At 40.4% G+C, this 18097-nt stretch overlaps 1 protein-coding gene across 1 annotated transcript in view; it reads right to left on the reverse strand.

The window, feature by feature from the left end:
• GLIS3 (GLIS family zinc finger 3) overlaps positions 1-18097 on the reverse strand; it is a 347865-nt gene that overhangs the window by 305014 nt on the left and 24754 nt on the right. Inside the window, exon 2 of the mRNA XM_069964277.1 lies at positions 6615-7060. Within this exon, the coding sequence (XP_069820378.1) occupies positions 6615-6984 (370 nt within the window). The 5' untranslated portion in view covers positions 6985-7060. The remainder of the gene's footprint in view (positions 1-6614; positions 7061-18097) is intronic.

Raw genomic sequence — 18097 nt, forward strand, 5'->3', positions numbered from 1 at the left:
TGTCTGCTCCAAATTACAAGTTATAAGTTTATAGTGCGCACTGAGAATAAAACACCCTGGCACTTTATTCAAAGATGGCAGCCAGTTTATATACCCTGGGGGCGTGTGTCCTTCTATTAGGCTCGTGTCAGTATGTCATTGGCAGAGGTACAGAAGGAGTAAGTTACGTAGCACTGGTGATTAGTTTTAAAAGAGGTGGCGGGAGCATTTAGTGAGGGGCCCGAAGAAGCTGAAGGGGGACCCTGGAGAAGCGTGGTGAGGTAAGAATAGGATGTTTCCTATTTTCTATGCAAGAGCAGCATTATAGCCGGAGTACCCATTTAAATATATTGTTAAAGAAGGTGGATCTCCTTTATTCAAAGATGGCAGACAGTTTATATACCCTGGGGGCGTGTTTTCTTCTATTAGGCTTGTGTCAGTATGTCATTGGCTGAGGTACAGAAGGAGTTAGTTACGTAGCACTAGTGATTACTAACGTAAGCTTTAGGGAATGTAAATATCTCTACATGTTTAGAAGGTCAGCGCCATATTGTAATGGGTTCACTAAATATAGAAAATATCTCATCCTTAACACTTCCAGTGAGCGAACAGTGAGTCATTAAGTGGGTGGGATGGTGGGGTGTCGAGTCCCTGAATTTGGCAGTGGTGGATGTAGATGAAACCTTGACAGGCGTTGATACAGGACAAAGTCCAAAGCAGGTACTTCTAAAAACACATTTATTTGTCTCAAGGGACATCCACCGCTGCCAACTGCAGGGACTCGACACCCCGCCATTCTGCGTTTCCTGCTGGGACCCAGTGGCTTAGGATCCCAGCAACCTAGAAACCTGTGGCTGCTCCGACCTCCATCATTCTCTTCACTGAGAGCGTTTTTAGATGTTGTGCTCTGAGTACATCATAAGGTGAGCAAATCCAAGTGCCTTTGTTTTCACCTTTCTCCAGGATTTCACCCTATGGCGCCTGCATATTTCTTCTAGCTTTCTACTGCATCAAGTGGGTGGGGGCATGTATCCAAATTGATTTAGCCGCACCCCTGTAGGAGGAGCTAACATCTGAGCCCAGTAGAAACTGCAGCAGTAAGGGCAACCTGACATGGAGGAGACCAGGAGCTGATAGCTATGTTGTGGGTGGCACAGAGGTTAGCCATGTAGTTTTGTAGTGGTGGAGTCCTGGGATCAAATGCCACCAAAAATAACAGCTACATGTATGTCGCCCAATGTTTGCATGGATTTTATCACACATTCCAAAGAGGCGGAAAAAAAAGTTTTAACTTTGGAGCACAGTTTAGCCTAAACCAGGAGAGGGTGCAAACCACTAAAAAAGGTGCAAATCCTTCCTTTATAGTTTTACTCAGGTGAGCCCTAATTTTAGATGCAAACAGAGTCCAAACTGGGGACTAAACATTTACCAAAAAACTACACGTAAATCTGGCTTTTCCTGTAATCCCCAAGCATTATATAGAAGACCTTCACTTGACATCTCACAGATAGCAGTGTTAGGTTTTTGTTCCATCCAAGACTTTATTTTAGCAATGGCAGACAAAAGCAACAAACAGAAGTAACTGTAACTGCTATCTGTATATGCCGTTTAGTACGTCAATTCCCTTCAAAGGGGTTATCCAGGATTACAGTAGCATAGCCATTTTCTTGGTACTGGTGAAAACAAGGGTGGTGCTGTTTCTGGAAGAAAGCAGACATGTTTTTCTAAGCCAGAATAACCCCTTTGAGGAGAAATTAACTCAAACTCATTGCCCAACAAACAAAAACAAGTGTCAAAATGTATTATAAAATTAAGTTTGAGCTGGATCTGTGCCAGAACTCCAATCCAATAAACCTTCATCCTAAAACAGGTCTAGGTCTTATGATATAGATAAGTATTTGGAAATTGCACTTTATACAGTAGCAGGTTTACATGGTACAGAGCCAGGAGACAACAGGTTTGGCACACACTTCTGACTGTAGCTAGCAATAGGTTGATGTCTGAACACCCAGACTGATCAAAACTTTAGATATGTCTTTATGACATATCGGAAAGTTTTGTTTAAATGACAATGCTCATTTAAAATTGGTGAGGGCAGCATAAATCTGCAAATAATCACAAATTTTTGCTCAAACTAAGGGCTAACACAAAAATGTGCACAGGTATAGAAGCATAATAAATGTGTCCCATAGGTCAGCATAAATTGAAACATTTTATGGTTGGAATTTGAAGAAAATAAGTAACATCCTACTGACTCCTTCAATTAAAATAACATTGGATTAAAAAATATATACTGACAAGTCTGGGGTTTTTACTCTTTCTACAGTTTAAAAAAACTGATAGCAAGATTGTTAATTTTGGACTTCTTAAGGCCATATTACCCCAAGTGATTATCGGCCGTACTTGGCCAATTACCGGCTGTTCTGGCCAATGGGTGTAAAGGACATGTTAAATCATTGGTTTTTCAACATGTTGTAATGCAACGATCATGTCAGTGACTGTCTGCTGCTCGTCGCTCCATGGATTAGGAACGGCAGAAGCAAAATGCTGCTGACTTCAATGGGCAGCCCAGGCAATCTAAACATCCGGGCAGCTTCTCTCACTGTTTCCCGTGGCCCCTTCGTCTGCTCCCAGCTTGATGTCTGTGCGTGTAATAACACAGGAAACGAGTGGGGAATGAGAGGGAAGCATGTGGTGATCTGACAGGCCGCTTCCCCCTCATCATCATGTCGTGTAATATGGTTTTTACTATTAGGTTCCATTCACACATACATGATCTACAGCAGACTTGATGTTGCAGATTTGATGCTGGTTTCCATGATTTAGTTACACTTCAAAGCTGCTGCAGATCCTGTACGTGTGAATGGACCCTAAGTAGGTATATTTTTAACCTATAACCTGTCTGGTATAGGTCATAATTACAGTTATGAATGTTCGTTTACTTCTCTTAGGTTTGCATACTCCTCTGTTGCTGTGGACAATCTATTAAACTGGTATTTATATATTTTCCCCAATTTGCCACCATTTCTCCTTTTTTTTTTTTTTTTTAAACATATTGGGGAACATTTATGAAGTCCAACGTTTTTTACACCGGGCTTACAAATGTCCCCGCAGCTCCTGAGGCCAAGGGATTTATGTAGAGGCGCATTGCCTCTACATAAATTCTGTACGCACAGAGCCCGTCCATGCGAATAATCTAAAATCTACACCAGCTCACAGGTGGCATAGGTTTCAGTATCATTTTTCCCCTGGAAAAATGATAAATGTGGCGCCCGCAGAGGCCGCGCCCCCCTCTGCGTGCTGCCGCACCCTCTGGTACGCCCCCTCTCCGTCCCAATGGCGAAGGTGGCGCAGATCGGCCCAATGTGAATAAAATATTTGCAAAAAGACTTTTTGCAAATATTTTTCCACCGATTGGGCCGATCTGCGCCTAAAAAAGGCATTTGCACCTTTTAATACATTGTGCTTATGTATAGGTTGTACATTTTGTCATAAACTAAAAATAAAGAAAAAAAATAAGTAACTTGAGGTTTCCATAATTTCCAAATTCTCCTCTGGTGGGATTATCTTTGCCAAAAAGTACACATTGGCTGCTTGTCCTATTTCCTAAGGCATTTTACATTTCTAGTGTTTGTGTTGTGTTAGATAAAAGAGCAAAACAATCTGGGCTACATCAAATCCTGATGTCCGAATGTTTCTTAAGCGTTTTCAATTGGTTTATTCAGTAGAGTTTATTGTTTATGACACAGCCATTTAGGCTATACACACTACAGAGGCTCTAAGGCACACTATAGATTATTTTATCAAACTGTTCTAATGAACACTAAAGCACTATAGTTAAATTTCATAAATCTAAAGTACAAGTGAATTAGAAAAACCTTGTAATTTGTAGTCTCTTATTATAGGACAGTAGCATCTTTTACACTGTACGTCCCCATTCCCTGCATACATTTTCTCTATAATTATTCATAACTCCCTTCTCCCTTTCCCAGTGTACATGCAAGGTTATCTCTGTCATCCTCTCCTCATACACAGAAATGTTCAGTGGAGCTTTCCTGTGTTCTCTGCCCTGATTGGGGCTTATATCTTAGAGAACAAAGGGGTTGGGCAGTGATTTTTCATCACACCCAACCCTTATCTCCACCAACATCATCTGTCAGGAGAGCCCCATAACTTATACTGGCCGTAGGTACAGCCAACCAAAGCATAAAGTGTATGAGGACCTTAATACCTCTGACTAGGGAGAGGGGTTGACAGAGATGTTTGATTGATGACAGAGCTCAGTACAGCTTTGACATGACACAAGATAAGCGCACTCACTCACTTACAGGAGAAAAAAAAAGTACCAGGTTCTTCACCGCACGTCTGGAAGCATCAAATCTAATAGATATTTATGTGATTTGTAATGATAAAAATAATATTCTATTTACTATATTGTGTTTAATATCATATTTACTGCCTCCACACTACAGTATACAGAAACCACCATTCCCCCTGCTAGTTCTGAATTTTAACAAGTTGTTTTATGGAAGAAAATCATACTACCTGCCATGCTCTGTTTGATAGCTTTCATTCTGACAGACTATAGCCATTTCTTTATTTTACAGACAGACATTCATCTGGACCTTGAAGGCACACTTCAAAAGGTGATGTCTCTCAAGCTAAGGGTGCCAAAAAGTTACTTTCTCTTTTTATCATAGCAAACAGCAAAATCCAGACTGTAATAAGCACCTATGGAAAAATGATTCTACACTAGTTGCTATAAGTAGTTGGGTACGAGATAAATAGAATAACGCTACAATTGAAATACCCATTTGCACTAACTAAAAAGTATTGATGAATCAAAACTTATTTGGATGTGGAAGACCGCCCCATAGAAATGAATAGTAGAATCTCCAGACACTGCACACAGGTGACATAGAGCTGCAGCGTGTCTCCCCAGCAATGCACAGGGGAGGGAATTAGCCTCAGCCAGAGCTATAGACTTGAATGTGCAGATCCAAAGCATCACTATCACTAATATGACGGCAGCCAGGCCTGTTGGGAGCTCACAAAGAGAGGGCTGGGAAAAACACACCCATAGAAATAATGGTAGAAAGTTCTGGAGATCAGATTTTACTTCACAAAGGTGATATCAGTGTCTGACCCCACCCCCTCCGCACACTCTCACACTAATGGTAGTTGAGAAGGTATAACTAACAAACTGACACTTCATGCCCGGGCTGTGCCAGATACATAGTGTACAACAAAATACTTACATGTATCACTGATTTGCAGCTAACAGTTCATCTGTGAGTTTCCTGCACATAATGACTACAAGTGATACATGACAATATATACCTTCACACATACCGAGTTTACAGCAGGTTTTACACTGCAAGTTTCACATCGAAATCCACTGCCATACTCAGTATAATTATATATAGTCTTTGGCCTTGCAATCCCGCAGCGGATTTTCATGTATGTAGTGAACACTTTGTTTAGAGTCACTGTCGTATTTTTATTTATATTTATTATATTTTTTGCAGAAATCAATAGTCCAGACGATTTTAAGAAACTTTGTAATTGGGTTTATTAGCCAAATATGTAATTGGGTTTATTAGCCAAATATGCCATTATCTGCATTTTAAAAGCCTTTTCCCAGGCCCCCCCCTCCCTCCTCTTTTCCATCCACTGCAAATAATCAGGAAATTGTGACTTGTTGCATCAGACGTACCCAGTCTGTTCTAGGGAGAGGGGAGGGGGGAGGAGGGAGTTAGTCACAGCAGAAAGCAGATAACAGAGGATTACAGGCATGGAGCTGGGTGAACGCTGTAATCAGAGCTCAGAGAGGTCAGTGGTGACTGTCAGAGGAGATAGAGGGTGAGGTATTTGTAGATTAACTCTTTGTTGTCCTGTTTTGGTGTTTTATTTAGCTCTCTCCATAGGAGAACAATGAAGACAGGAGGGAGAGCTTCAAACTGCTTTTTCATGATAAAAATGCATTTTTCGGCTCACAAACCCAATGACAAAGTTTCTTAAAATCGCATGGACTATTGATTTCTGCAAAAAAAAAATTCACGACACTAATTAGCTGCAATGCTGGTAAAGATAATAAAAAGCCCATGCTTACCTGCCTGTGATCCCTCAGCACACTCCTGCTTGAGTTTCCGAGTCCCTGCTCACTGACGGCCTGCTCAGCCAATAACTGACTGCAGTTGGACAGCGCACTGATTGGACCTGCAAACTCAAAGGGGAGACAACAGAAAGATGGCTGGCAGGTAAGCATGGGCTGCTTATTATTTTATAGGCCACGACAGGTAGTTAGTTTAATAAGGCAATGATTAGATTCTCACAGCGGAATGAAAATCCACTGCTGGAATGCAGGGCCATAGACTATAATGGTACTGAGTATCACAAAGGATCTTGCTGCAAACTCGGTGCGTGTGAAGGCACCCTAAAGAAAGCTTTAGTTGGAGTTGGGACATGAGCACTGAAAATAAAATACCACAGTGGAATGGAAAACCCATTCTTCTTACACATTGATGAAATTCAAATCATATCTCACTCAACACTTGTCTACACTATACAGTAAAATACAACGCTGCAAAAAAAACTTGGAACAGACATGACATCACATTTTAATAACTACTAACCTTTCACACAGTTTCCTGGAAAAGGTGAACCAAATTCCTGTAGCTTTGGCTTGGATGAAGAGGATGGCTGAAGGTTAGGTGGTTGTGGCACTTGGAATATAGGTTTCCCATTTGTTATAACTTGTCTCCTAGGACTTAAAGCAGGTAAGTGGATTGTGCTTTCACTGCTCTGTGGTGCTACCCCACCTCCCAGAGGCATCTTTAAGTATAGGTTCCCATTAGCCGGACTGGGTGTTGCACTATTGGAAGATGGGCATGGAGTACCTGTATGTACTCTAATTGGTGGAATCTGCTGTCCACTAATCATGCCAGGTCCCTGTGGGGTGCCAGTTGCCCTATGGTTCATATTGCAAGTCCTTCCATTCATCATGCTTAATTTCAGAATCTAATTTTGCTTATCCAGATCATCGCAGTGATCCTCCTTGAAATTCAATCTCAAAGTTTGTCTGGTGAGAAAAAAGAAACAGAAAATATTATATACAATGTTTGTTGGCCATACACATTATATATGTGTCAGCCAAACCTGCCTGCCCTAGTCCTATGGTATATGTAAATAGACAGAATCGCTTGTTGCTGTATAAATTGTCACTTTCAGAAATACAGCAATGGTTAGGTAATACAAAAGAAACTGAGGATAAAACTGGTATTTCCCAGGTATTTTATGTAGAAATCATCTTAGTACACAATCAGAATTTCCAATATACTTACACAACTACAGTATTACAATACAATAAACGGTAGATAAAGTATGAATAAAATAAATCTATTATAGTATATAAATACCCTTTTCAAAACGGAAGCATTTTCATTAAAGAAGGAATGTAAGACTTTTAGAAAAACATGCCATGCATAGCTTTCCTTGACATGCCAAGTGCATTTTCTCCACATGTCACATTCTGTGCTAATCAAAATTCTTTTTATTCTCTTATTGACCTATTGTCTTACAATGTCTTCTATGTTACCTATCGCAGGTAATCTATCAAAATGCATGGTTTTCCAAAGAACAGAATTTGTATGCAACATTGTATGCACAAAACCATTAAAAAAATCAATCTGTTTTATCACAATGCAAAGAGGCATTGTCTGGCATCATCTAGTCTACGTATGTCAATGAAAATGTCTGCAATAAAGTGATTATTCTGAAACATTACTTGCAATATAATATTACTTAATATGTCCCCTGCTAGCATTACAATCACAATGTAAACTTGCATTTGTGTCAAGCACTATTGCAGAAACACTATTTACCTATAAGGAGACTAGACCTAGCCAGTTATGACTTATTAGGGCAGTTTCCCTTATAACTGGGACTTTTATAAAAGTTATGGTTAAGCTTCCCTTAGACACATTTGCATAGCGTTTTCTTGGGCTGACTCCACAAATTCCACAAAAACTCCACAAAATGTTTTTAAAAAAAACTGCCAGCATTGCTTACTGCTTTTCCATTTTTTTCTGGACAAAACAGACTGGTGAGCTATCCTTAGCATTAGTCATCAGAAGCTGATCAGCCAGGTGCCACAATCTGGCACCCCCGTAGATCGGCTGTTAAGCACCCTCCCTACATAGTGAATAGGACCAGAAGTAGTTGGCTCAGATCACTGTTTATTTGTTGCAAACTGAGCTGCAGTAACAAGATCCAGACACTACACAGTTCATGGCGCCAACTGCTTCTAGCCCCGTTAACTGAGTAGTGTGGATGCTGAACAGTTGATTGGAGCGGGTGCTAAGTGTTGGCACTGCTGATCTGTGACTGATTACCTATCCTGTGAATAGCTCATCAGTGTGTTTGGCTCAGAAAACCCCTGGTCACCAATTTGTTGTTGTGTGTGTATTGGTACTATTTTTGGCCATTATACATTTTTTATTTTCCCACTGCTGGTGCCATCTCTAATTTTTAGTTGTCCCTCAGTTAATGGATGGACACTAGCTACTATGATGTCTCCAGGACACTGCATGTGCACAGAAAAGGGTAAGATATGACACGTACCACATGCTACTGCAGCAGCCTCACTCTTGGTCTCTATCTGCAGATAATTTCTTCCCGTCCCCTAGACTTCTATGGGCAGCATGCTACTATATATGCAAAATGTATTGAAAAGAGTGACCATTTACCTTTTTTGTGTAAAAAAAAAATATAAAATAAAAAATAACAATTATGATAGAGTGGAGGACATAACTATTCAATAAACTGCCAATTTTGCAAGAGAACATAAATTTTATCTCTAGCACTTGAAGAAAAGAAAACAGAAAGGGAAAGGCACAAAAGAAGCCCAAAGAGGAGAAACAAATTTAAAAACTTTGCCCCCCCATAGAAGTATAAAAGGGAATGCTTTACACCTCCCGGTATTAAGCTAAAGTTTTAGCCAAAATAATGCTAAACAACAATTTTCAGAGATCCAAGTGTCCAAATCTCCTAAGTGACTAAAAATGTCCTAGCAGAACCACACTTTATTATAATGAGATTTCTCTTTTCTTATATACCGTCAGTTCCTCCATTCTTTTAAGTGAGATAAGGCAGTTCAAATAGTCTCCTGAAGAGGGAGAGGTAGCTGACTTCCATTTTCGGGGAATAGACTCCCGGTAGGAAAGTGACAGAATTGCAGTCCAGATAAGCCTTCACCTGCATTTTTTAAACGGACATATACCTGCTTTCTAAGACTGGTGTTAATAAGCCCAGTTTAAGACACTGTAAAGATTTATCACAAAAGTTCAACAAGGCCTTTATGAGAGCAGGTAGTTTGCCCATTGAGGGTCTACTGAGGCACTCCAGAGCAAAGCTAAAGGTGGCTGTATAGATCAGTGATTTTCAACCTTTTTTGAGCCGCGGCACACTTTTTATACTTAAAAAATCCCGGGGCACACCACCAACCAAAATGGCACAAAATGACACTAAAACAGTACATATTATACAGATAGTTAATAATATAGATTCTAAATGTATTTATACTCACTCAGTGTGAAACCTGTGCCTGTTTTCTTCTCCCCCCTGTGCTTCTCTCCTGTGCTTCTCTCCACCATACTTCTCCCCCTACTTCTCTCCTGTGCTTCTCTCCACCATACTTCTCCCCCCTGCTTCTCTCCCCCATGCTTCTCTCCCCCATGCTTCTCTCCACCATACTTCTCTCCCCCCTGCTTCTCTCCACCATACTTCTCCCCCCTACTTCTCTCCTGTGCTTCTCTCCACCATACTTCTCCCCCCATGCTTCTCTCCTGTGCTTCTCTCCCCCATGCTTCTCTCCTGTGCTTCTCTCCACCATACTTCTCTCCACCAAACTTCTCTCCCCCCTGCTTCTCTCCGCTGTTTCTCTCCCTCATCCCCATGTTTCTCTCCCCCCTGCTTCTCTCCCCTGTTTCTCCCCCATCCCCATGTTTCTCTCCCCCATCCCAATGTTTCTCTCCCCCATCCCCAGGTTTTTCTCCCCCATGCTTCTCTCCCTGTCTCTCCCCCATGCTTCTTTCCCCTATCCCCATGTTTCTCTCCCCCATCCCCAGGTTTCTCTCCCCCATTGTTTTCTCTTGTTTCTTTCCCCCATCCCCAGATTTCTCTCCCCCCTTCCTTCTCACCTCCTCCGAAATGGTCGCCGCTGCTGTCCGCCTCACCTACTGGCCGCCTGTAGGGCCCGGACGTGCTCCTCCAATCAGCGGAGATCGGGAGCGTGGCGCACCACGCTCCCGGTCTCCGCTGATTGGATAGGAGGAGCCCATCCGGGCACTACAGGCGGCCAGTAGGTGAGGCGGACAGCAGCAGCGGGACGATCTGCAGGGGCACCATAGTTTGGGGAACTTTCCCCGCGGCACACCCAACCATGTGTCGCGGCACACTGGTTGAAAATCACTGGTATAGATAAATCATGCAACATAGGAACCCATTGTTTTGCATCTCTGCTATGAAAAAGATCTAAGATTCAGAACCGAAAGACAGCTATGGCATTTGTCTAGGTCCTCCTCTAGCATCTTAAGTGAGGTCTGTAATTTTTATTGTATGTACAATTCAACTGTGAGAGAAAACATCTATCCTAAAGAAAATCCAGAATATCACATTGTAAAAATTTTAAATAATTAATTTGCATTTTATTGCATAAAATAAGTATCTGATCACATACCAACCAACAAGAATTCTGGTTCTCACAGACTTGTTTCATTTTCTTTAAGAAGTTCCTCCTACTCTGCACTCATTACCTATATTAAATGCAACAGTTTGAACTCCAAACCTGTGCAAAAAAACACCTGTCCACACACTCACTTACACTCCAACCTCTCCACCATGGACAAAACAAAAGAGCTGTCTAAGGACACCAAGCACAAAATTGTAGACTGGAACAAGGCTGGGATGGGCTACAGGACAATAGACAAGCAGCTAGGTGAGAAGGCAACAAATGTTGGTGCAAATATTAGAAAATGGAAGAAACACAAGATGTCAATCATCCTCGGTCTGAGGCTCCATGCAAAATCTTGCCTCATGGGGCTAAGGATGATTCTAAAAAAGGTCTCAGTCTAGAACTACACAGGAGGACCTAGTCAATGACCTGAAGAGAGCTGGGACCACGGTCTCAAAGAGAACTCTTAGTAACACACTGTAACAAAATTGTGTGGGCTATGCACTGCTAAACATAAAGAGGTGCCCAGTAAAATGACAGGTAAACTACTGATACCAACAAAGGAGAAAAGAGCCTATCATATGAAGTCACTGGCACTATTTACACTGAAGCACGGCATTTGCATCATTTATATTCTCTTATATGTGGTCCTTGTTATTTAGTTTGTCGGTGTGACCTGGAGGTTTTGACTTGCTTATTCCAAGGGCCCCCTGGTGATATTTGTGGTTTTAAGATGTTTTTAACTTTTTTTGTCTTAGTGTTCTTTTGCCATTGTTAAATAAAGATAAACATTTTACATTTATTTGGATTTCATATGACAGGCTCTGTTTCATGGATTCAAATCCTGCAGGGCAAGCAAGGTCCACCTGCTCAAGCAAGCACATGGCTAGGCCCATTTGAAGTTTGACAATGACCATATGGATGATCCAGAGGTAGCATGGGAGAAGGTCATGGGGTCAGATGAAAACAAAATAGGACTTTTTTGTATCAACTCCATTTGGCATGTTTGGAGGAAGAAAAAGTATGAGAACAACCCTAAAAACACAGTCCCAATCGTGAAGCATGGGGTGGAAACATCATACTTTGGGTTTGTTTTCTGCAAAGGGGAAAGGACAATTGCACCATATTGAAAAGAGAATCTATGGGGCCATGATTTTAGATAGGGATGGTCCGAAACTGCCGAGGTTCGGGTTCGTATGAACCCGAACGCTCGGCATCAGGTTCCCGCTGTCTGCCCGCTCCGTGCAGTGGGTGGATACAGCGGCAGGACCGCCTGGAAAACTGGGATAGGTCCTCCCGCTGTATCCACCCTTTCCACGGAGCGGGCAGACAGTGGGAATCATTTCCGAGAGTTCGGGTTCGTACGAACCCGAACATCTTTTGATATTATATATGCACATTTGTTGTGATTTTCACTAGGATTTATGCTAATTGCACTGATTGATATTGTGACGATGATTGTATACACAGTTGTATATATACCCCCTCCGGGGCTGATTTTGTTCACTGCTTGAGAAAAGCTCTTATTGTTAGAGCTGAAACGTCGCACTTTTGTTTCATGGGCAAATAAAACCCACATTTTTTTTCATTCCAGAGTGCCGAAGTCATTTTGCTTCCTATATTCATCACCGCTGGTTCCTGGTGAGACAGACGGCACCCAACGCACCTCATTCCGTGTGCAGCAACATTTTCAGAATAATATCATTTTTCATAATACCTTTTACACCAAGGATTCAAGCAGAAATAGATGCTGCCTAGATCCCTGTCACATCATCTGTACTCAGTAAGACTGCAGTGATTCGATATATAATTGTTTGCAGCTTCTTTTTCTAAATGCGTACACCCAAAACTCATCCATCAGTTCAAACGGAAGACAAAATTGTTTTTTAACTCCTTAAACAAATAATAATTATGACATAAATGAGTTACACCATGAGTATTGCCGTGACTGCTGATTGACATAAATAAGCAGCACTTTAAACACATGGAAAAAAAACATATTAATATCTGATACCAGCCTGTCAAAGCGTTGTTTATGTACAGCTCCAGGGGAAATCAGCAGACGCGGTTTGTTTTAAATATCACAGTTTGCAATGGTATATTATAGACATGAACATTTCTTTAAAGGTGCAGAGCCACAAGGCAATTTAAACACACTGTACTACTCAGGAATGGAAAGTAGAACATTCCTGAAAGTTACTGTTCTTTTTGTTTTTGCTTTTTTATACACCTTGGCCCAGATTTATCAAAGTGTGTAAAATAGACACTGGTGTAAACTGCCTAGAGCAACCAATCACAGCTCAGCTTTTAGCTGTTTTTTTTTATTGTGACATAACATTTTTATTTTTACACTGACATTGGCATTCCTATGAGGGATTGTTTTTTGCAGGACAAGTTGTACATTTTAACGAAATCTTTTTGGGGATCATTTAAATGTTGCACTCTTTTGTTAGGGGTTTAATGGAAAAATGCAGTTTGTCATTTCTTCCTTTGCTTTTTAAACTTTAAAAATAACATATTTACTCTGTTTATTTTTTACTTATTTATTTATTTATTTATTTTTGCTGTTGTTTTCAAGCTTTTCTTCTTTGGTGCAATAAAATAATGTGCCAGGTAGGGACACATACATGGCAAACCTCGGGTTCTTCATTAGGGGCTTGTAAGTTTGTTTTTGTCTGATAAATTTTAGTTCTTTTTTTAAATCTTTTTTTTATTGAAACATATGCATAAGTAAAAAGTTACGATTGCACAGTGAAAGGCAATGAGCCAGAAAAATTGGCTAAAAAGTATAACATGACAAGTCACAACAAGGTAACATTATAACAGGACAGAATTGTCATAGAAGATAGAAAATCTCAACCCAACAAAAAACAATTACAATCATAGAAAAAGTTGTTCAAAATTAATGAGTATATAGATAAACTTAATAAAGGAGAGGAAGGGTGAGGGGGATGGGAGAGGAAGGGTGAGTTGTGTGTCTCTTCTAGTAATGTGGTCCAAGTCAAAGGCTGAGCCACTGGTGTACACCAGGGAGAAGACGCACACTCGCCCCCTTCTCCCGGGCGTATGCCAACCGTATCTCTGGTGGGGGAAGGCACAGCAAGAAGGGAGGAGGCATGATGTAAAACAGGGATCGGTGAGTGCAGTTATTTGCTTCTTGTGCATTTTATATTTTTATGAAATCACTGGAATAGCCCTTCAAGCCTCAAACACCTGACAAATTTGTATGTATGGAGTCTTCGAGTTAAGGACTAATGGGTACTCTATTTAGAGCTACCATAAGTTATCATAGAAGTAATGCCTCAATGGATTTCTGTGGGGTCTTTAATATGGTTGTTTGAATAAGAATTTGAATCTTACATGTTTATGTTGCTTTATGAACCTTATTCCTTGCTGAACACATTTGTAATGCACATACATTAAAAAAAAATCCAAACACCATCATAGGACATTTTGAGTACATAATAATGCTTTTAGTTGTATAGCACACACAGATTCCACAACACTTTACATTGTTTGGCCAATTATTCCTCTCTGTCCCCATTAGGGCTCACAATCTAAATTCACCTATCTGTATGTTTTTGGTGTAGGAGGAAACCGGAGTACCAGTAGGAAACCCACACAAAAATGGAGAGAAACATACAAACTCTTTGCAGCTGTTTGCTATAGTGGAATTTGAACCCAGGACCCCAGCACTGCAGGGCTAACCACTGAGCCACCATGCTGCCCAGAGTGGTGTCCATTATCCAGAACCCCCATCAATTAGCTAAAAAAGACTGCCTACAAAGTGTATCTCTCTCTCTGAAGGACCCATCAAATATTTAACTGGGTATTGTTTTATTTCTACACAAAAGGAGGAATCAAGAGTATTGGGTCTGCAGTGGCCGAGTGACAATTGTAACTTTTGGGCTAAACTACGGGGGCTGTCTGGTTATAGGCAATGTATGCCGGATGAGCTGGTTTATATGGCCAGCACTGATTACAGGGAGCAGCTTAACCCTTTGTGGTTAAGCAGTGAAATTACATCTGACAATAATCAGGACACCTTGGTTTCTTCACAAAAATATTTCTTTGTTGCTTTTTCAATGTAAATACATAATAGAATAAAAAAAATACAAAAGAATATCACCACAGTGCTCGAGAACTGAAGAGTCTGATCTTCATGCTACAGCGCTGGTAAACTCCACATGTCCCATGAGACTCTCACTCTCATCAGGTAGCAAGTCAATGATGTCTAAGCAGTGAAATTATACTATAGTAACAACACCCATGATCTTTTGTTGTGCAAGTGTGCCATATACTAGAATTATTTTTTACACTTCTTTTTTATAATTGTGATGTTTTTGTAAAATATATATATATATATATATATATATATATATATATATATATATATATATATAAATATTGTTTAGTATTAATAATGAGCATGTTAATTATTTGGACAGACATCATCATTTGCAGCCTCTATTCTATATGGTGCATGCACTGCCAGCCAATTTCCCTTTAACTTCAGTGGAGCACATTATTATAGTGAAAATATGGCTGTATATTTACCTTAAAATTGCAGTTGTATTTTACCTTTATTTGTGTAAACCTAGCCTTAAATAGGGTTTCCGACCTAACAAATCTCTTTATATTGATACTGGTAGGAGGTATACTTATACTTACCGCCTTGGCTGATACTGATTGGCAGTGCGGGACATCAGGATGCCGGGAGCCCCCGAAGTAAGCCGGTGCATGGACCGGTAATGTACGGACAAGGAGAGAAAGGTGCACTGCACTGGTAATGTATACCAGTAATGTATACCGGTAATGTATACACCGGGCTACCACAGTTAAAGGAACCAGCTTTTACATACTTGCAGCGGGATGAAAATTTTGCTATGCGTATTTAATCCTATTCTGAATGACAGGTACAGGATCTACAGCATATTTTGCTGTGAACTCGCAGCGTGAGTTACGTGTGAACCTGAAAGCAGACATAGTAGATAGAAAGGACAATAAATGAAGCTCACAACTCAGCCTTCCTCTTCTTGTGGAATTACCTTTTCAAAGATGACAGCATGCTTAATTATGTTTCCCAATTATGTGAAAAGGACAAGTCCCATCAATGTTGTCTATGTCCTAGGGGCTTGTTTAAAGCACATTACTAAATGTTGCTACAAACAGCTAAGGTAAAATAGCTGCCCTCATAATAATGAACAAAATATTAAAATAAATAAATTTACAATTAGAAAATATTGATTTGAAAAAAAAAAAATTACATGTTTCAGTAACTTGCTCTAATCAGTAAAAATTATATATAAGCAATACATGCCCTTTGAGGTGTTTTTTCCATCTTGCAAAGTTAGGGGATAACTATGTGATTGTGGCAGGTCTGACCTATGATGAAATGGGGTAGGAAAACATCTCTGTGGTGTTCTGTAATTTTTCTTTAATCTCCAGGAGATACATATCAAGAGAATGTGTCATCTAAAATATATTTCATTGAATACAATCCGATACTAAAATGTGTTCTTTTCTTTCGATCTGTTTCTAGTTTCTGAATGTAACTTTTTTTATTTCACTTTTTGTACATTCATATGGAGGCTGCCATCATGTCTGAGCTGTTTTTAACAGCACTTAGTAACATGCTTTACAGCAACACTCATGGACATAGGCAACAATAGATAGACCCTGTCCCCTTGGGATGAATGTGAAACATTACTCAGCATAATCTGTGAGCTTTGAAGAGGTTATTCCACAGGGAGATGCTATTGTCTCCTCTATCTACTGGGAAATACTAAAAGGGCAGACTAGATGGACACTATGGGGGAGATTTATCAAAGGGTGTAAAATTTAGACGGGTGCAAACTGCCCACAGCAACCAATCACAGCTCAGCTTTCCTTTCAGCACTGCCTACAGCTGGGCTGTGACTGGTTGTTGTGGGTAGTTTGCACCAGTCTAAATTTTACACCCTTTGATAAATCTCCCCCTATGTTCCTATGTGTCACATGTCGCTCAGTTTTAGCCCCAGTGGTGAGAATGAAAACTGTAAGATTTTAGGATCATTTTATAATATAGAGAGAAAAATGGAAAATTAGAAAAAAGTCAACAAAAAAATCTTAAAAATATGTTTAAGATAAAAAAAAATTATTAAAACAATAAGTCATATTCTGATGACACAAAAGACAAATTTAGGCTATGTTCATACTGCGTAAAATAACGGCTGCTATTTTCAACGGCCGTTATTACATGAAACTACGGCCGTTGTTTAATTTTGATTCCTAGCATGATTATAAACGGGATGAAACAGGTAATTTACTTTAAATACTGCGCCCAGCCCGAGAAACCACTCAGAAATTTTTTTACATCAAAATCAAGTTTAATTCGGCAGATATAAGTTTTACATTTGCGGCCGCATTGAAATCCACGGCCGTTGTTGCAGTATTACCGGCCGGAAATAATTGACATGTTCATTTTTCACGGGGCCGTAAAAACAACGGCCGTTATCTGATATGTAGTGTGAATTCAACGGCCGTAGTTACATTGCATTGCAGTCATTATAGGGAACCTCAAAACAACGGCCGTAGTTTTGCTGCACGGACAACGGCCGTTATTTTACGTAGTGTGAATATAACCTTATGCTGGGTTTAAACGAACCGATAAATGGCCCGATCGTACGATTAATGATGTCGGAGTAATTCTGTTTGAAATTCCCAGCTCCCCTCTTCAGCCAATCAATGCACAGCAGCACTGATTGGCTAAAGAGGGGAGTCAGAAATTTCAAGCGGCTCCTCTTCAGCCAATCAGTGCTGCCGTGGCGATCGGGGCGGCGGCGGGGCGATCGAGCCGGCGCAGGGGGCTGCGGATGAGCGGGGGGCCCGGCTGCGGATGAGTGGGGGGCCGGACTTTCGTGCGACGACTGTTTACACGGGACGATCGGCGAATTTTTTGCGAACGACGAATGAGGATTTAAGAACAAGATAAAAGATCAAAATGAACGATTTCTCGCTCGTCGTTCGATCGTTCGCTGCGTTTACACGTACGATTATCGTTCGAATTTGATCGTTATCGTGCAAATTCGAACGATAATGGTTCCGTGTAAACCCAGCATTAGAATGGTTAATTTGCTTATTTCTGGAACAACCCATTTTTTTCTTTAACTGGCCTCTCAAGCACTTGGTATGGTCTTAGTGCAACTAATATAACTCCAAATATAACTCCAAGACCACTGTTGCATTAATCAATAGACATTAAACTGTACTATCACAATACTTCAATCATGAGGTGCTAAAACATAAATTTTGCCAATACTGAACCATGGCAGCTGCACTAAACAATTATCACCTGACTATAATCCAAAGGGGTCACCTTGGGTATATTTACTTTATTAAACATGA

The sequence above is a fragment of the Dendropsophus ebraccatus genome, chromosome 3, assembly GCF_027789765.1.
Source record: "Dendropsophus ebraccatus isolate aDenEbr1 chromosome 3, aDenEbr1.pat, whole genome shotgun sequence".
Taxonomy (NCBI): domain Eukaryota; kingdom Metazoa; phylum Chordata; class Amphibia; order Anura; family Hylidae; genus Dendropsophus; species Dendropsophus ebraccatus.